Source organism: Talpa europaea (assembly GCF_964194135.1).
Source record: "Talpa europaea genome assembly, chromosome: 16".
In the NCBI taxonomy this organism is placed as follows: Eukaryota; Metazoa; Chordata; class Mammalia; order Eulipotyphla; family Talpidae; genus Talpa; species Talpa europaea.
The window spans coordinates 43,294,211-43,313,242 of NC_140084.1; the positions used below are offsets into that span (position 1 = coordinate 43,294,211).

General features: G+C 61.3%; 2 protein-coding genes across 2 annotated transcripts; one reads left to right on the plus strand and one right to left on the minus strand.

Moving 5' to 3' along the window:
• Positions 1–396: 396 nt before the first annotated feature.
• On the plus strand, positions 397–12,872 carry ARHGEF1 (Rho guanine nucleotide exchange factor 1; the record flags this gene model as incomplete). The annotated part of the gene is made up of 28 exons (XM_084256931.1): positions 397–426; positions 515–598; positions 982–1,095; positions 2,997–3,095; positions 3,284–3,326; positions 3,534–3,780; positions 4,176–4,205; positions 4,437–4,536; positions 4,676–4,772; positions 4,847–4,882; positions 5,119–5,256; positions 5,919–6,024; positions 6,582–6,593; positions 7,613–7,780; positions 8,046–8,191; positions 9,288–9,434; positions 9,711–9,793; positions 9,950–10,075; positions 10,168–10,282; positions 10,385–10,485; positions 10,613–10,690; positions 10,861–10,936; positions 11,015–11,182; positions 11,540–11,627; positions 11,734–11,820; positions 12,108–12,175; positions 12,264–12,350; positions 12,658–12,872. The coding sequence occupies 28 exons, from the start codon at positions 397–399 to the stop codon at positions 12,870–12,872; spliced, it is 2,889 nt and encodes a 962-aa protein (XP_084113057.1).
• A 1,408-nt stretch (positions 12,873–14,280) lies between these two features.
• ERFL (ETS repressor factor like) lies at positions 14,281–18,755 on the minus strand (the record flags this gene model as incomplete). The annotated part of the gene is made up of 5 exons (XM_084258003.1): positions 14,281–14,729; positions 15,119–15,236; positions 15,351–15,546; positions 15,881–16,115; positions 18,689–18,755. The coding sequence occupies 5 exons, from the start codon at positions 18,753–18,755 to the stop codon at positions 14,281–14,283; spliced, it is 1,065 nt and encodes a 354-aa protein (XP_084114129.1).
• Between the last annotated feature and the right edge of the window lie 277 nt (positions 18,756–19,032).

The following is a 19,032-nucleotide window of genomic DNA, read 5'->3' on the forward strand; positions in this document are numbered from 1 at the left end:
CTCCCCAGGACTTGGGCCCTGGTCTCCAGACCCAGGAGTCAGGGCCCCCAGCTCCTTTTCCCTCAGACCCAGGAGTCCAGGCCTCCAGCTCCTTTCAGTTGAGGACCCCAAATTGCAAGCTCTTGTGACTACAGCTCTCTCATGGACCCAACTTCTGGGCCTCCACTCCCTCCCACCACCCCACAGGCTCCCTGTCCTTGGGCTCCAGCCCTGGCTGGCCTCTGAAGGGCTCTTTGTCGCCATACAGAGGCCCCATTGAGCTGTGGAGGCCAGGATGGGGGAGGCTGTTTACTCACCTTCACACCTGGGCCAGGAATCTGTGACTAACAGCCCTGTGTGCCTCCTCCCACTCCCCCTAACCACTGCCCCTCCTCTCCCCTCAGCCCTGCAGAGCCCATGGAGGCAGAAGACGTCGCCCGAGGGGTGGTGAGTGGAGAAAGCCAAGGGGTGAGGGCACTGGGGGGCTGCGAGGTGGGGAGCACTGTGGGCCTAAGCCAACCCTCTCTTTCCATAGGCCCCTGGGCCTCCCCGGCCTGGCCTGGTGCCCGTCAGCATCATTGGGGCTGAGGATGAGGATTTTGAGAATGAGCTGGAGACGGTGAGGAGATGGCAGGGTGGAAGAATTCCTGTCCCAGACTCCTGGGGCCTGGACCCTTAAGTCCCATCCTCAGTGTCCCCTTCTCCATCCTCAGATTCTGTCCCTGCCTCCACTGCCCTCCTCTCTTATCTTCCTGGTATCTACCTCATCCCCACACCCCATCCTGGAACACCCTTCACCCCCTAGTTACAGCACAGCTCTCCGTTCCATCTCATTTCTGGCCTCATCACCCTCCACTGTGACATTAAATCTCAACCATTCCCCACCAACCCTCCCCTCACACACCCCTTCCCTGAGCCCCACCACATAGTCACCAAGGAAGGAGAGGGTCAAGCCCATGCCCCTTCTCTGCTCCCCACTCCCATGCTACCCCTACCCCCCAGAACGCAGAGGAGCAAAACAGCCAGTTCCAGAGCCTGGAGCAGGTGAAGCGGCGCCCAGCCCACCTCATGAGCCTCCTGCAACATGTCGCCCTGCAGTTTGAGCCCGGACCCCTGGTGAGGGCTGGGCGGGGCTTCGTGGATGGGTGGGGGCCTATACTGGTGGGCGGGGTCGCTGGGTGGGCGGGGCCTGGCCCGGCAGTCCTGGACTTTCAGTGAATTAGACAGTGCTGAGCCCGGAGTGTCTGAGGAGCAATTCAGACCGTGCAGTTGAAGGTCTAGAAACAGCACTGTAGATGAACCAAAGAACCGCCACCCAGCAGTTAAACCTCAGAGGCTAGCGCAGGCAGAGTGCACAGGCCAGGTCCCACAGAGGGCTGCAGAGAATTCAGCAGCCTGGCAGAATCCTGCCCAGTCCCCGCCCACGCCTATTGCATGACATCCATCAGTGACAGTGCCACCCATCAGCGACAGCACCCCTTACCACAGACTTTAAATCAACCTCCCCACCACAGCCTTCTTAGCAGGTGCTACCAGCAGTCACTCAGGGTTGAGGTAGGAGAATGCCCTTAGCCTTCCAGGGCCTCAGCAGACTCTGAGCCAGAAACAGGAAAACCCAGCAGCAGCCCACAAAGCAGAGAAAGAATAAACTGATGATCCTGAAACCTGTATCAGGCAGAAAGTATCTGGGAGGTGCTGAGAGCCAGGCCTTCCAGAAACCCCTCCAGAATCTACAGACAGGTGATTCAGAAAGGAGAAACTGCAGTGCTGGCTGGCGGGGGCTCTGTCGACAGGTTCCTGGCCCAGGAAGACCAGACACGGGCCAGCACAGGCCAGGGCACTGCATTATCCTGGAAGCGCAGAGTACAGCCTCCCTCCCCCAGAAAGCTCGGAGACTGACAGAAGTACCAGGAAGGGGCACCAGAAAGGGCACATGGGTTGTCCCCACTTTTCAGAAACTTCAGGATATCAGGAGATTGCCTTCTCTCCAGAAGATGTACCCCTCCCTTTCAGCCCCCTGCATGGAGGCTCTGCTCTCTGGAGAAGGGGGCTCCCCTCATGAGCCTGGGGTTTTCTAGAACTAGAATTCAGCCAGCTTTTGTGCTGACTGCTGTGTCCTTTTACAGATGTGGAAACTGAGGCCTGGTGAGGGTCAAGGCTGGGCTGGGGTCACCCAGATGGCCTCAGGCATTTTGAGGTTTGTCCTCATACTGCTCCCTCACTTCATTTGCTGGGGGAGCAGCTGAGAGATGGTTGTGGTCCCCTGGACTGCTTCCTACCGGCTTGCCATGGAGTTTTGCTTTATGGGGGGTGGGGATGTGGTCATAGTTTTGTTTAAACTGTTAACAGTGGAGAGACAGCACCCCACACATAATGGGGGGAGTCCTTAGCACACTGTAACCATGTCTCTTACCTAATAAGACCCCCCAGGAAGTTAGGACAGGTTGGAGTCTCCACTGCATTGAGACCTCAGGAAAGGCTTGATGAACAGGTGACTGAGCCCACTTGTACCCGGTTGATTTAATTTGCCCAGCCCCCACTGGCACTGGACCCTGTATTGTGACACATGAATCAGAACCCCACTCCCCACCCACCCCCAAACACTAGCCCTCAAGTTGCACTCAATATTTCTGGGCAACAGTGTGTGGTGCTCTGGGTTCCTGGATTTCAGTCCCAATTTGCACTTGCTACCTCTGTGACCTTGAGTTCAGTTTTCTCATCTGTAAAGTGGGACAACCTTAGCTCTATGATTGAACAGTTAAATGACTGGTGTGCACCTAGCTGCTGCTGCTGCTGCTGCTGGTGAAGAAACAGAACCACGTCACTGGATAGAAGATTAGTGGCCCTGGGGAGACTATGGGTGAGGCTGGGAGGGAGACAAGGGCGTGTTGTGGGGTTGGTAGAGATCAGGGTGCCCCTCCCGGAGGAGGTGGAATTTATACCCCATGGATTTCTAAGGGCAATTGTGGTTCAGGTGGGGTGGAAGGGCAAATAGGTCATGCTCCGTGTCTCCCCAGCTCTGCTGCCTGCACGCGGATATGCTGAGCTCACTGGCCCCTAAGGAAGCCAAGAAGGCCTTCCTTGACTTCTACCACAGCTTTCTGGAGAAGACCGCGGTAAGAGATACCTTCTAGGCACCCCTTGGTCCTAGAGAGCTACCCTGTGCTTTCCAGCCTGCACCCTGCTGAGGGCAGTGTGAAGGGTAGTCTGGCTTTCCTCTCAGGCCACCATGCCCCCCCAGAAGCCTGGGCTGCCGTTCTCCCTGTCCAAGTCCTGCCTTCACCCCATTCTCTCTCCCGAGCAGGTTCTTCGGGTGCCAGTCCCTTCCACGGTTGCCTTTGAACTTGGTAAGGAAAGGAGGTGGAGGCTTTGGGATGCGGGAGAGTTCTCCAGTGGGGGCCAGGACTCCCGGGGAGGAAGACATACGCCCTTGGAGATTCGTTCATCCCTTCCTGGCCACGGCCACCCGAGGAAGCGGGGCTGGTGGAATCCCAGGGTAGATGGGGACTCGGCCTGGAGAGCTGTCACCCCCCAACCCCACCCTGCCCCTACAGACCGCTCGAGGCCTGACCTCCTCTCCGAGGACATGCAGCGGCAGTTCATTCAGGAGGTGGCGCAGAGCCAGCAGGAGGCCGTCAGCCGGCAGCTGGAGGACTTCCGCTCCAAGAGGCTCATGGGCATGACGCCCTCGGAGCACGAGCTGGCCCAGCTGGAGGTCTGGGTGGGGCGGGACCGAGCCAGCTTCGAGGCCCGGGAGCGGCACGTGGCTGAGCGGCTGCTGGCCCAGCTGGAGGAGATGCAGTGAGTGGGGCAGCCCGGGCGGAGGGGAGGGGCTCCACTCCCGCTCCTCTGTCTCCCTCTGCAGCCTCAGGGTCACTTGTTAGCATTTGGGCTCTTCTTCAGACTTTTGAGTCCCCCCAGTCTGGCATTTAGTTCATCTGGTTTTACTCTTCCCATCCCAGCTCTGGGGTCCCCCACCCCCCAGTTTCCAGATCTTGGGTCCTATCCTTTCAGCTCCGGTCCACCTTCCTGCGAGGATGAGACTCCTCCCTCCCGTCACCATCCTTCCCCATTGCTCCCCCCCTCACCTCTCTCCCTGTCCCAGCTTTCAGTGGGGACAGCGACTGGGCATTCCTCCAGTGGGCGGGAACCCCGGCTTGGCAAATCTGCCACAAATGCGTTTCTTCTCCTCACAGGCACACCATCTCTGCCGATGAGGAAAAGAGGTGACGGAAGCAAGGATGGCGGGGAGGTGTTCAGTCTCCTGGGCCGCAGAGCGGGCCTGGCCCCGTCCTCTCTCCAGCCCTCTTCCCTTTCCTTTCCTCAGACGTTCAGCAGGAAGTGGCTGTGGGCTGGGGTGGGAAGTGACCGCAGAGGGGAAGGCCATGGGGCAGTTGTGGGCTTGTGGGCATCTGCGGGCACGCTGGGGCCCACACCAAATCCCCGTCACCCCGCAGTTCCGCTGTGCTCAGTGCCATCAGTCTGTATATGCGCCACCTTGGGGTGCGGACCAAAAGCATGGACAAGAAGTCGGGGAGGAACTTCTTCAGAAAAAAGGTGCTTCCCTGAGCACCCAAACCTGGCCCTTTCTTCCCAGAGACTCCTTGAGGAGCCACTGAGCCCTGAGGGGTCCAGTTCCACTCTGTCAGCATCTCAAAATGTCCGCCCTCCTCGCCCTGCTCCCCACCTCCCACAGGTGATGGGGAACCGGCGGTCAGATGAGCCAAGTAAGACCAAGAAGGGACTGAGCAGCTTCCTAGACCCGGCCCGATGGAACCGGGGAGAGACCCCAGGTGAGGTTCCCGCCCCAGTCTCACCCCAACTTCTCCACCCTGCACCCCCCTTATGGTCCTATCTCTCATTTCAGCCCCAGATTTTCGACACCCTAAAGTCGAGGCTGATGGTATGATCCTAAAGCTAGAGCATCCATTCTGGTGACCTGAGAGGGGAGGAACTGGGACTTTCTGGGTCTGAGGGAGGGAGCTGGGGGCCTGGACTCCTGGGTCTGGGGGAAAACAATGTCTCCATGTCTCCTGGGTGTCGGGGAGGAAGGGGTTGGAATGCAGTCCTGGATCCCCCAGGCCACTGTAGATTAGTCTCTGAGCTCATTTTCCACTTTCTTCCCTGCTGTCTCCCCAGCTGAAAAATCAGGCTTTGCAGACCGGAAGGGAGGTCTGGGGATACCCTCCCGGGATCGGCATATTGGGGTCCCTGGACAGGATGCCCCTGGAGTTTCTTTGCACCCTTTCTCCAGCGATAGCCCAGACCGGGAACCAGGTGAGACTGCCCTGGCCAGGGCTCCCCCAGCACCTGAGTCCCCAGGGCAGAAGTGCTGCCCGCCCCCAAAATGCCCTCTCAGATACCAACCTTGCCCCTACGAGACCACCCCTCCATTTGCCGCGTCTGCCTCTCCCCACTCATCTGTGTTAATGACCATCCCCTTCCTCAATGTACCACCCTTCCTCGCCTCCCACCTTTCTCCTGCTGCCCTGCCACGTGCCCCCCACTGAGATTCCCATCAGCCCCACAGCTTCATTTCCCAGAATCCTCTGAGCCCATTGCCAATCAGCCCTGTGACAGTGAAGCTGACAGCACATTAACTTTATTTCTCACAGACCCTTGGATCTCAAGCCTGGTCCAACCCTGAGGCCACGGCCCCCAAGTTCTGTCCTAGCTGTCACCCCCCTCTCGGAGTCTCCGTCTCTTTTCTGAGTGGGCATGTCCTCTTCTCAGGAGCCCTTTTCTCAGGCTGAGGGTGGGGAGCAGGAATGGATGTGGAGGCCTTGAGGGTGGAGCATCTAGCCTCCCCCAGGCCCCAGCTACCCACAGCCTTCCAGCTATCCATCCCCTGTTGGCATCTGCTAAGCTCTAGGCCCCCACACCCCACCTGACTGTGGAGGAGCCTCAGCCAGCTTGCTTTCCCTCCACCGCCCTCACAGGTGCCGATGCCACCCTGGAGCTGGGGGACCTGCCCCCCCAGGGCCCAGCGAGCCTGGAGGCGCCCACGCCCCTGGAGAGCACTGAGGAGGGTGCTGATACAGAGAGGTGCCCAGGGCTGGGCCGGGGAGGGGAGGGGCGCAGCACCCGGCTCACGGGTCTGGGGCGGGGTGTCTGGGCGCTGCCATCTGCACCTGCCTGTCTCCAGCCGTTTCCTCTCTGCCCCACCCTCTCTTCCGCTTTTCTTCCTTCCTTATTTCCTTCTTCCCCTTTTTCCTTTTTCATCTCCTCCTTTTTTTTTCTTCCCTGCTTCCTTCTCCTTCCTCCCTCACTGGTTTTCCTCCTCCCTCCCTGTCTCTCATAGTCTCCTCCTCCTCTTCACCCCTCAGCTCCTCTGGCCACTTCTCACCCCTCTCCCTTCTTTTTTAGCCTCCAGCCCCCACCCGCAGCCTGGCTCCTGCTCCTGCTCCTGGTGTCCCTCCCCTCAGGCCCCCACCCTCTGTGCTCTACGCCTGCCTGGGGGCCCTGTCCCCCTCACAGTTGGGGGGCAGGCTTTGCCCCCTGCCTGTCCTTGTGCCGCTGCTTTGGGGACCCTTTGGCGGGTGTGGGGAGGTGAGTGGGTTTCATCTGGGCCCACCTCTGACCCTGTGCCCCTCTCTCCCCAGAAGGTGGAAGAGGTGGGTGCCTGGGCCCTGGGTGGGGGATGGGCCAGCCCCTCCCCCACTTCTCCCAGCCCTACCCCTCTCCCCACTGGCCAACCCCTCCCCTTTACCCCTGTGAGGGGTGCACGGGGGACGGGGTGGGGGACATCACCTTCCCTGTTAAAGAGCTAAGTATTGAAACCCTGCCCACCCCAGCTCCCTGCTCTGCCCCTTCCCCCACCTCAGGGAAGGGAGGGGTCAGTCCCATGGCTTGAATGGGTTTCCCTCCCCTCCCCCTGCCAAACTTCAGTACCCCTCGTGACCACCCCCCCCACTGCCCCAGCACCCCCTAATCCACTGCTCCTTCTGACTCTCTCTTCTGTTGCATGTTGATCTCTGTCCTGGTCTCTGCTGTCCCTGTCCCTGTCTCTGTCCCTGTCCTGGTCTCTGTCCCTGTCTGTCCCTGTCTGTCCCTGTCCTGGTCTCTGTCCCTGTCCTGGTCTCTGTCCCTGTCTGTCCCTGTCCTGGTCTCTGTCCCTGTCTGTCCCTGTCTTGGTCTCTGTCCCTGTCCTGGTCTCTGTCCCTCTCTGTCCCTGTCCTGGTCTCTGTCCCTCTCTGTCCCTGTCCTGGTCTCTGTCCCTGTCCCAATCTCCCCGTCTCTGTCCCTGTCCTGGTCTCTCCCTGCCTCTGTCCCTGTCTGTCCCTGTCCTGGTCCCCCCCCCCCCCGTCTCTGTCCCTGTCCTGGTATCTCCCTGTCTGTCCCTATCCCAATCTCCCCGTCTCTGTCCCTGTCCTGGTCTCTCCCTGCCTCTGTCCCTGTCTGTCCCTGTCCTGGTCTCCCCCCATCTCTGTTCCTGTCCTGGTATCTCCCTGTCTGTCCCTGTCCTGGTCTCTCCCTGTCTCTGTCCCTGTCTGTCCCTGTCCTGGTCTCCCCCCATCTCTGTTCCTGTCCTGGTATCTCCCTGTCTGTCCCTGTCCTGGTCCCTCCCTGTCTTGGTCTCTGCCTGTCTCTGTCCTGACCTCTGCCTGACTCTGTCCTTGGCCTCGGGGTCCAGGCTGTCGGGGCGTCTGGGGCGCTCAGAGAGCCTGCGGGTGAGTGACCGCCGCCGGACTTCCCGGGGCAGCCTCGGGGCAAAGGGCCGGGGTGGGGGCCGCTCCCGGAGCGACGTAGACATGGACCCCAGCTCCGCCACGGCCGTGCTTGGCCCCACCCGACGAGCCACGTACGTCATTTCTCCCCCGTCTGCGAAGGAGCTTAGAGTCAGGGAGGATGGGGGCTGTTGCCAGTCACGGGTGTTGTGTGGGTGTTGGGTGCTGAGTTCATGGAGGACCTGCAGTGATCACAGGGAGGGGGCATACTTCCTTCTAGAGATCTGGGGGTTGGTCTGCAGCCTGGGCCACCCCGGGGGCATAGTATGCCGAGGCCACAGAGGGGTCTCCTCCCTGGACCGCCTGAGCCGGAACCCTAACAAAGCCTTTGTTCCACAGCCCTGAGCCTGGAGATGATGGGGAGCCAGGGCGGTCAGGACTAGAGCTGGAACCAGAAGAACCCCCTGGCTGGCGGGACCTCGTCCCCCCAGGCACCCTGCTCAGCCTGCCCAAGAGCCAGGTGAAGCGGCAGGAGGTCATCAGCGGTGAGTGCCAGGCCCCCTGAGCCAGTGTGGCCAAGCACGGGCAGACGCAGAGAGCCGTCCACCCGTGCACCCTGGCGTTGCGACGGGTAGAACCTGAAGGCGGCCACTTGCTACATGAACGAGAGAGCCCGCTGGCCAGAACCGGGTGTCCAGCCAATAGAGTCTCCCGCAGTCCTCGGTGGTGCTATTAAGAGCCAGAAACAGTCTATGAAACTGAATTGTGGCATAAGCCTTGTTTCTTTCTTTGTGGAATGTGGGCAGTGATACCTGTCTCACAAGACTCCTGGGAAGCTTACCCGGTGCTGGGCACAGAATAAGCGCCTTCGAATGTGCCGTTACTGTGGAGATCTTAGCCACAGGGAAGGGTTTGGGAGGATATATTACAGGGCTTGCGTCTGGCTGATGATGGGAATTTTAGTTTTCGCCTTGATTCTTTTTTGCAATTTAGAATTGTGTGCGTGGAGTTTGGCAAAAGGTAGGAAACTCTTTCGGAAGCTTTGTAGGAGGTTACTGACAGATTTCTGACTAGAAAGAATTCTCAGTCAGGTTTTAGGGCAGTTGGTAAGCACTTTTTGGGTCACAGAGGTTATACATTCAGAACAGAAGCGTTCTACCAGAAAGTTCTACCATCCCATAGAACTTTCTGGAATGATGGCGTTGTGCCATGTCTGTGCCCAACACAGCTGCCACCCTGCCACATAATTTCTGCATTTTACTTCATTTCAGTTAATGAAAAAGTGAGCATGGCTAGTGCCTGCCACATGACAGGATAGTGATTTGTCTCACCAAAAAAATACGTGTAACACAAAATTACGCCTTTAGTCTGCTCAGGCCTGTACCGGCTGGGGGAACCCCTAGATCCAAAGCTATCATATCAGCCTATGGGTGGAGGGGACCAGTTGTGCGAGAAACGAGGCTGGACAGTCAGACATGGAACAGAGCTGCAAGGTTGTAGCTCAAGAGCTCGTCGGACTGCTTCCAGGGCAAATGACCATCCCCATCCCGCTGCCGCCTCCTCACACCCCCAGCCTGTCTCTGAGACTGCACCCCCAGATTTTGCTTCCTCCCAACCCTGCTTCCTGCCTGGCACCCGCAGAGCTACTGGTGACAGAGGCAGCCCACGTGCGCATGCTGCGGGTGCTCCATGACCTCTTCTACCAGCCCATGGCGGAGGGGGGCTTCTTCCCGCCAGATGAGCTCCAGAACATCTTCCCCAGCCTGGACGAGCTCATTGAAGTGCACTGTGAGTACTCAGCCGCAGACCCCCGCCACCCCACACCACCCCTGTCTGAAAGGCCTCAGCCACTAGACCTGGAGCCTGCCACGTTCTCCTTGAGCACCGAACCCTGGCAGCCTCTGTTCTAGCCCTGCGGACCCCCAGAGCTCACATTCGAGGGGACACATCAGTGAACAGGTGGGGGGGGGATGGGTCCACAGGCCTTGGGGATCAGATCCCCGTGTGCTCTCCATACAGTCTGGTAGCATCCCCCACCACCCCCCCCATCACCTTTCTCCACAGCCCAATTCCTTGATCAGCTGATGAAGCGGAGGCAGGAGAGTGGCTTCCTCATTGAGGAGATCGGAGACGTGCTGCTGGCCCGGGTGAGGACCCCAGCCCAAGCCTGCCCCCAGACCCCCACCACCTTCGAGACCCCAGGCCCCTAGCTCTGTCGTCCTGTCTAGGCTGCCATGCCCACCCGAGGCCCTGTCTTCCCTGCCCCACCTGAGACACCCTCCCTGGCCTGCATCTCACTGTAGTTTGATGGTACCGAGGGCTCCTGGTTCCAGAAAATCTCCTCCCGATTCTGCAGCCGCCAATCCTTTGCCTTAGAGCAGCTCAAAGCCAAACAGCGCAAGGAACCTCGGTTCTGCAACTTCGTGCAGGTGAGGTGGGGGGACTGGGCCCCGGTCCCCAGAGGAGGGGTGTCCTGAGGCGAGCCCCAACATGGGCCGCCTCAGCACCACTGTCCCTTCAGGAAGCTGAGAGTCGCCCGCGGTGCCGCCGCCTGCAGCTGAAGGACATGATCCCCACTGAGATGCAGCGTCTGACCAAGTACCCGCTGCTCCTGCAGAGCATCGGGCAGAACACAGGTAGGCAGGCCCCGGCCCTGTTCGCCCCACTCTGACCTGGGCCGTGGGACCAGGGCTTCCTGGTTGGGGTTCACCGGGACCACTCTCTCTGGCTGCCGGCAGAAGAGCCTACGGAGCGGGTGAAGGTGGAGCGGGCAGCCGAGTGCTGCCGGGATATCCTGCACCACGTTAACCAAGCCGTACGGGACATGGAGGACCTGCTGGTGAGCCTGGCGTGACCCCTGGCCAGGGCAGTGGGGCGCACATACGCCAGGTCAGCCCAGCCTTCAGCTTGTCCTGCAGCTGGAGGCCCGGCCTAGGCTTGTCCTGACACCCCTTTCTCTGCCCCAGCGGCTCAAAGACTATCAGCGGCGCCTGGACCTTTCCCACCTGCGGCAGAGCAGTGACCCCATGCTGAGCGAGTTCAAGGTGGCTCCCTCTGCCCCCCATCCCCTGCCGGCCCTGCTGCCTTCGGGTTTCTCCCCAGCTCCACCCCTTGTCATTCCCAATCATTCCCAGCCCAGTGCATCCTGACCCCACCATCCCCACCCCACCCTACCCCACCCTCGCCTTCACCCACCATCACTCTCCTTGTCCAGAACCTGGACATCACCAAGAAGAAGCTGGTCCACGAGGGCCCGCTGACTTGGCGGGTGACAAAGGACAAGGCTGTGGGTGAGCACCTGGCAGCGTCCAGCGGGGCTGGTGCGGGGAGGGCGTGCAGGGGGTGCTGAGCACGCCTTACCCCTGCAGAGGTGCACGTGCTGCTGCTGGATGACCTGCTGCTGCTGCTCCAGCGCCAGGATGAGCGGCTGCTGCTCAAGTCGCACAGCAGGACGCTGACACCCACTCCCGACGGCAAGACCATGCTGCGGCCAGTGCTGCGGCTCACGTCCGCCATGACCCGCGAGGTGGCCACTGGTGAGGCCCATGTGGGCCAGGGGGGCACATGGGAGGGAGGGAGCCACTAAGGACCCTTGAGGGCAGGGCCCCAGAGCAGGCAGGCGGGGCCGGGATGTTACTGAGTGAGGCGGATGCTGCCAGGTCTCACTGGCATTTTTAAAAGACGCCATGGCTGCCACTTGGGGATCAGTGGGGAACTGGCAAGGAAGATGGGGGGCAGTGAGGAGGGATTTGCTAACAAACCACTTGGGCTTTGTAGGTAGGACAAGACCTGGGGGCTGGTTTCCTGACTGCTTAAGGGAGAACTGAATCAGGGGAGGCCTGAGGGCATACATGGGGTGACCCTGGCTCTGAACCCTGCCTCTCCCCCCACAGATCACAAAGCCTTCTACGTCATTTTCACCTGGGACCAGGAGGCCCAGATCTACGAGCTGGTGGCGCAGACCGTGTCAGAGCGGAAGAAGTGAGGAGGGCTGGGTCCTAGCACCCAGCACAGGTGGATGGTTGGGGGAAGCCCCCGCACAGGGTCTGGGGGCTCTGACTGCCCTGGGTCTGGTCTGTGCCCTCAGCTGGTGCACCCTCATCACGGAGACTGCTGGATCCCTGAAGGTCCCCGCCCCTGCCTCCCGCCCCAAACCCCGGCCCAGCCCAAGCAGGTGAGGGGGGCCAGGGAGGGAGCGGGAAGGCCAGTGGGGCAGGGGTGGCTTTCTCTGTGTCCCCAGAGCCCCAGCTCCAGTGCTGTCTGCATGTTGTCCGTGTGTGTGTGTGTGTGTGTGTGTGTGTGTGTATACCCCACCACGGCCTGTCTGCCCCTGGCCCAGGCGTCTGTCTTCCGTGGGCCAGGATTGTCCCTCTCCCCAGCCTCGACTCTGTCCCTGTCTCCCCGCCCCTGCCACACCTCAGGGTCAGGGGTGTGAGGTCACCCATTACTTCTTCCCCCCAGTACCCGAGAACACCTGCTCAGCAGTTCTGAGAATGGCAATGGCAGCCGAGAGATACCTCCGGCTGACGGTGAGTCTGAGGGACTCTGGGGGTGGAAGGTGCGGGGTGTCTATAGGAAGCCTGGCAGGATCTGAGCATCTACCCTACCCCCACCTAGCCCGGACCGAGAAATTCCTCAGTGCCCTCCTGCCTTTCTGCAAATCTGGACCCGAGGGCCAGCTCTCTGCCAAAGCCTATCAGAAAGGTAACCCAACCCTGACCACTCCTGCACCTGTGCCTCCAGAAAACATGTGCATCAAGCCACACACCCCCCTCCCAGCCTGGTGGCCCTAAGTCTCCTCCTGCAGCCTCATCCCTCCTTGGACCTTCAAGCCATAGACTCATCTCCATGCTGACCCACCCCGCTCCAACCCTAACCATGACCTCATCTCCACACCCCCTTCCCCCTCCCGGACGCCGTTTGCAGGCCTGGCTAACCCAAAACTCAGCCTCGCCTGGTGCCCCACCCCCAGCCCCTCAGCCTCTGACTCTGTCCTCTTGCCCCTGGCCAGTGCTGTCCCTGAAGCGGCTCATGGCAGAGGAAGACAATGGGGTGGGGCCTCCCCGAGAAGGGGAAGGCGTCCCAGGGGGTGGCCCCCAGAGCTCCACCCGGACAGAGATGCAAGAGGACCTGTTGGACCTGGAGGAGATCATGAAACCGTTAATGGTGGTGGCCTGGAAATGGGGGGCAGGGGGACTGACTCAGTGGAGGGACCCCTCTCATTGATGTCCCTCAACTAGGACATGGAGGAGGAATTCTGTCGACTGCGACTCACCCTCAAGGAGTTGTTCAGTTTGTTCACTATGCCCCAGCCCGGCTGCACCTGAGGCTTCTGCCCCAGGCAGGTGAGTGGGAGGCCAGGGAATGGGGTGACAGCATGGCCTGGAGATGAGGGTGGGAGTGGGCACCTCAGGGGGCCCCTCTCCATAGCCCCTGTGTTTCTCTCCCTCAGGCCTGATCTCCCAAGTCTGTCCACCTCGGTCACTGCTTCTCTGGCTTGGGGGCTCTCACCCCTACCTTTCCTTTCTCTTCCTCATCCCAGTTTCTCTCCATCTCTCTAGATCCCTCAGACCTTCCACAAGGAGAGTAATGGAGGCGAGAGGACGTGAGGGCCGCGCCGCCACGCAGCTGCCGCCGCCTCTCCACCCCAAGGACCAGAGGAGAGCCGGCCACCAGGCCACGCCGGGCCAGCTGGAATCACTGCCGCCCCTCACCCCTGCCTTCTCCCCTTCTGCCTTCCGCTTGGGGGACTCAGGGCTTTGTTCTGGGGGGGCACCAAAGCACGGCCCCCTTTACGCGGGCCATCTCAGTGTTGTCTGGGGAGACCAAACCACCCCTCCCTCCCCCCCCCAAGTGCCTTTGCTCTGTTTTTATATTCTGGATTTGGAGGTTTATTTTTTAATATATATTATGTAAGGAGAGATCTGTGTGTGGGGGGCGGGTGGGCCCTGGCAGCCCCCGGGCTGGCGTGGCTTCCTGGGCGCCCCACCGACTCCCTCTGCGCCTCCCGCCTTTCTCTTAGTTGTTCATTCAGCCGTTCCCGTGTCTCAGCGGTTACTCCCCAGGCACCCACACCCTCCCCCAAGTCCCCCCCACCTGCCTATCACCCACACGCTGGGCACCCCACTTCTCACACTTCCATTCTCCTTTTATTTTTGTAGTAAACTCTCTGGAGGTGGCTACCAGGGGTCATGGGGAGCTGGTGGGGGGCCCTCCTGGGTGGGGGCTGGGGGCGGGGTTATTGCTCTGAGCTCCCTGTCCCCAGGGGGCCTGGATGGGCAGGTGTCAGGACTGGGGCCACACAAACACACAGGTTACAGCACAGGGGTGGGGGAGGCTGGGCGCCGTATTGCACTTTGGGAGTGGGGCCAGGTGGGGACCCCCCTCCAACTGGAGCTTGGGGAGGAGGCTGGAGGCCATCACGTTCCCTCCCTCCTCTGGAAGGGGAGATGAGACCCCCATTCTGGGATTGGGGAAGAAGGGGACTGGGCCACCATGTACCCGGCCCTGGGTGGGTGCCAAGGGCCACTCCCGGCCTGGGGCAGGACACTGGGGGAAGACCAGATGACAGAAGAGGTTGCACAGGTGGCTGCCCCGGTCCCCGCCTTGGCAGAATCCAGCACCCTAGACCAACTCAGCTGCCGACCCCCGCTTTGCCAGCCTTGGCCTTGGGGGGCACGGGGAGGCCCTCGTCGCCCTCGCTGTCAGAGCTGCAGCCGCTGACGTCGGTGATCTCCAGCTCTGAGTCGCTGTCGTCCTTCCCGCCCAGCGCGGCCTCTGGACCCCCAGCCCCCGGCAGGGCCAGGCGGGGGGCCGTGGCCAAGCCTGAAGGGCGCTCAGGGCCCAGGCCCTCCCCAGTCGCAGTGAGGAGGGGCGCAGCTGTGGGACTTCCCCCCGCCCCTGCCGTGGGCAGGTGGCCCAGGGAACTGGCCAGAGGGTTGGGGTAGAAGTGCGGGGGGTACAGAGAAGGGGGCAGCTTGGGGAAGGGGCCAGTGAGGTAGGGGTTAAAGTTCCAGGGGTACTCTGGGAAGGCGCGGCCATACGGACCCAGCAGGCCAGGGGGCTTGGAATAGCCGGTGGCACCTGGCAGGGGACAGGGGTGGGTCAGCGGGGGCTGCTCCTCCCTGTTGGGGCTGCCTCTCTAGGGCACAGTAAAGGGGACCCCCTCGCTTCTATATCCTAACCCATCCCTCCATTGTCCCAACCCTCCTCCCCTGCTTCTCCCCCACTTGTCTCCATTCCTTTAGCACCTCGGGAAACCTTTCTCCCGGTCTCCCTCTCCAGTTTCCCTCCTCCCCACGCCTTGCCCCGCGTGTCTCTGGCTTTTAAACACCCCCGCGCACACATGCACATGGTACCGTGCCCCAGCCTCCTCCCGGCGCCCCGTCCCTCCCTGTATATGCTCATCTCCTTCACTCAAATAACACAGGCAGCAGCCCCCCTCCCAGCGTCCCTGGACCCCAGCTCCTTACCAGAGCCCAGGAATGGGAAAGGGCTGTCCAATCGCAGTTTGTCTGTCTCAGGGGTGAACAGAGGCGCCCTGGCCCCCGGCTCTCCCAGGCGTGGGGCAGAGAACAGGGTCTGCAGGGTCTGGAGAGGGAGGAGAGGGAGGGGTGCAGCTCAGACTGGCTGCCCCCACTCCAAGGGTTCATGGCAGGGAGGTCCCAAATTCCCCAGTTCTGGGACCCCAGTATCCTGACTCACCTCGGGGGTGAGGGGAGGAGCATCTGGCCCAGGGGCCCCCCCAAAGGGACCAGGGGTCAGCAAGAGCGGGGAGCCGGTGGTGGCTGCTGCCACATCCAACAATGGGTAATTGACAAGCACGACTTTGCTGAAGTTGAACTTGTAGGTGAACCTCTTCCCTTTGGTCTTGTGGAGAATCCGCTTGTTGTAGTAGTAGCTGTGGAGAGAGGGGGGGTAAATGAGGGGATGCTGGGGAGCCCCTGGCGGGCTCCTGATCAGGCTCTGTGCCAGGTGTGGGGCACAGAGCAAACAGTTTGGGGGAGCCGAGGTCAGGTCCCTTGACCAAGGTCACAGGGCAAGGAAGGGGTGAGAGGAGGGCTGGGGTCCCGGCTGGCGGGGGCTCAAAGCCGGGCTGCCGATCCTTCCACCTGGCCTCCCTTCCCTCACAGTAATTGTAGCAGCTGCGGTGCAGGGTCCTGCCCCAGGGGGCGGCCCTGGGGACAGTGAGGGGAGAAGGGGCAAGGTGGGGTCAGGCCCCAGTCCCTCCTCACCGCAGGGCCCGGCTCAGCTTGTCATAATTCATGTGGGGCTTGCACTTGCGGATGCCCCAGAGCCGAGCCACCTCGTCAGGGTCCTTGATGACGAACTCCCCGTAGTCCCCCTGCCAGGCGATGACACCCTGGTATTCCTCCTTCTGCAGCAGCTCCAGGATAAAGTGCCACAGCTGGATCTGCCTGGAGCCCGGGGACGACTCGGGCTTGTAGGCCCAATCCGGGAAGGCAAACCCTGGGGACGGAGGCAGGGGGCGGCCTGGGTCAGGACGCCAAGGCGGGGGCTCTGGGTCCTGCCTGGACTCCCAGTCTCCCGGGAGCAGCCTCCCAGCCTCAGGCATCTTTGGGTTCCTGGTTCCCATTTCCTTAGCGTTTTTGGTGTCTAGTCCCCAATAGTGGGAGAGAACTCAGGTACCTAGAAACTGGGGATTGGCACTTACAGCCCCAGTCCCTTCCTGGCTCAGCTCTCCCAGGTTCTGGCCCTGGGGTAAAGGGTGGCAGGGCCTCTTGCATCCTCAACTATGGGGAAGAGCTAAGAGGGGGCAGCTTGCAGGGATGGGCACCCCCCAACATTTACCCTCCCCCCATCTGGTCTCTCCTGCATCTGATACTGGCTGTGATCCTCCTCCCTGTTTCCTGCCCCCTGCTCCATCTTCCCAAAGTCCCCCACTGATACCCCCCACACACGCACATCCCAGTGGACCTGTGTGCCCATGTGTCCCTGCCCCTGCCCATGTATTTATGTCTGTCACACCATGTGTCCCTTGCATGCACCTCACGTATGTCTAAGGCCAGGGTGTCTGCAGCCACCCACTCACCCACTGGGGGCACCCAGCCGCACCGGGAGACCCAGCTACACCAGCATGCCTCACCCTGCTGGGGCACAGCACAGTGGGCAGAGCCCCATGCACATACGCCAGACGCCACCCTGCACCCCCACCCTGACAGTCACACACCTCCTCGGGCCCTCAGAACAGGGACCCACCAACTGTACACCCATGACGAGACACGCAGGACCCCAAGAGCTCCGAGAACACACAGCGTGATGGAGATGGTGAGAGCCGAGTGGAGACGCAGGTGACAGGCACATCAGATGACACCGTGACAGCAGAACAATCTCCCTGACCCACACCCATGGCACCCACGGGTCCACTCTCCAAGCAACCATGGCTCAGGTGGGTGTCTTGCACCCACCGTGCAAACACACCCAGCAGCTGGTGGTGAGGGGAGGCGAGCCGCCCGGTCTTGCCTCCCCTCTGGAAGACCCCAGGCTCAGCGTTGTTCGTGCTCATGCCACAGCCTGTCCTGGCCCCTCCGCAGAGACCCCAGACCCAGGCAGGAAGACAGGAGGCAGATTTCACCTCCTGCACCCCCCACCCCCAGTAAGAACTGAGAGCCCGCCAGAATGGGGGAGGCTGGGGAGGGCCTGAAGCTGAGCTGGAGGCACCAGTGTCCCCTGACTGTGGCCCCAGGGCAGTTCCTCGCCCTTTCTGGTTAAACAGAATTTCAGGGTGAGCGGCAAGGAGGAGCAGCATCCCTTCCAGGCTGCTGGTATGAAAGCGGGTGCGAATGCCCCCCGGCCTGAGAGCTGGGGCAGGCCAGACAGCATCCCCTCACTAAGGCCCTCCATTTCGAGTCTTTCTCATCTTCTCATCTCACATGACAGGTTCCATCAACCCGTGAGCCCCGGCCCATCCCACACCCAGAATGCATCCTCGCGGGGCCAGCAAACCTGTCAGACACACCCACACGTCCCTAACATGACAACAGACAATGGGCACACACGGGCAGACGCACAGCCCTGTGGGGAACCACACCTGCCCCCGATGCACATCCTCACGTGTGGACCCACTGAGACAGACACTCACTGGAAAGGTCCCGCAACCTCAGCAGACACAGGCTGTGACACTGTCCTCAGTGACAGATGCAAAAAGCCCGTGCCACCTGGGACCGGGGAGCCCCAGATGCACCCAGACATCCGTTCTGAATGCCACACACCACTCCACAGACTCACCCCCTGAGACAGCTACACGGCTGGGGAGCTGGCAGACAGCACCCCAGTCCTAAAATGCAGATGTGAGCCACTTCCCCAGGAATCACAACAGGCTCAGTCCAGGGACACTCGGGCCACCTCCGAAATGCACCGAGAAGCAGACACTCAGACAAAGACAGATGGACGGATGCCAGGCGGGCACACACACTCCCAGGTCACCTGTTCTTCCAGAGGCGCCGCAGAGTGACACGGGCACGCCCCAGGCACATGCACACACACTGCCCATCTGCGGGTGTGTAACTCAGACTGGATGTGCGTCCGAGCCAGTCTTAATGCCCACATCCCAGCTCTGAGCGTCCACTTCCGAGCCAGCTGTCCTCTCTCCCAGGGCTCCGCCTGGCTGGGCCGTCCTGCCTGCGCATTTGTCCACCCGCGCCCCACCTAGCCCCACCGCTGTCCCCGACCTGCCCTGTACGCCTAGGACAGTCTCCCTGCTTCCCTTGGCCCCAAGTCCTGGGGGGGAGCAGGCTGAGACCCCAGGGCCTCAGGCCCCAGCTCCTTGTCCCTCTCCAGCCTCCATACCTCACCCACCCACCCAGAAACCCTCCTGTCCCAGCAGGCAGGGGCAGGGACATGTGGCTGGGAAGTTTTTAGCCAAGTTTTTTTTTTTATTAAAGGGTGGTAGTCACGGGACTGTGACAGAGCAGAGAGGTGGCGGAAGGACAGTGAGACACACACAGACAGAGATGCAGAAAGGAGGGGGATGCTGGCTGGACAGGCCTGCGGGCTGGGGACGGGGCTTCCGGGCCAGTTACCAGGGGTCCAGAGAGCCGGCAGGGCGGGCGGGGCGAAGAGAAGGTCGGAGACGCAGCTACAGTCCATGGCGGCGGAGCCGGCCCTGCAGAGAGGCCAGACAGATACAGGGGACAAGACAGGGCAGGGCAGGCAGGGAGAGACAGACAGGGGTCAGCGGGTGCCCCCCCAGGCCCCACCACCCTCCCCCTCCCAGCGGCTGCCTCCTCCCAGCTCAAGCCCCTCGCAGCAGCAGATCCCAGCTCCGCTGGTCCCTCTCCCACTTGTCTGTGTCTGTTCCCTCCCGGTGCCTCCCCTCCGCGGCCAGCCCATACGCCCAGAAGCTCGCCACCAGCCACCGCCGCCA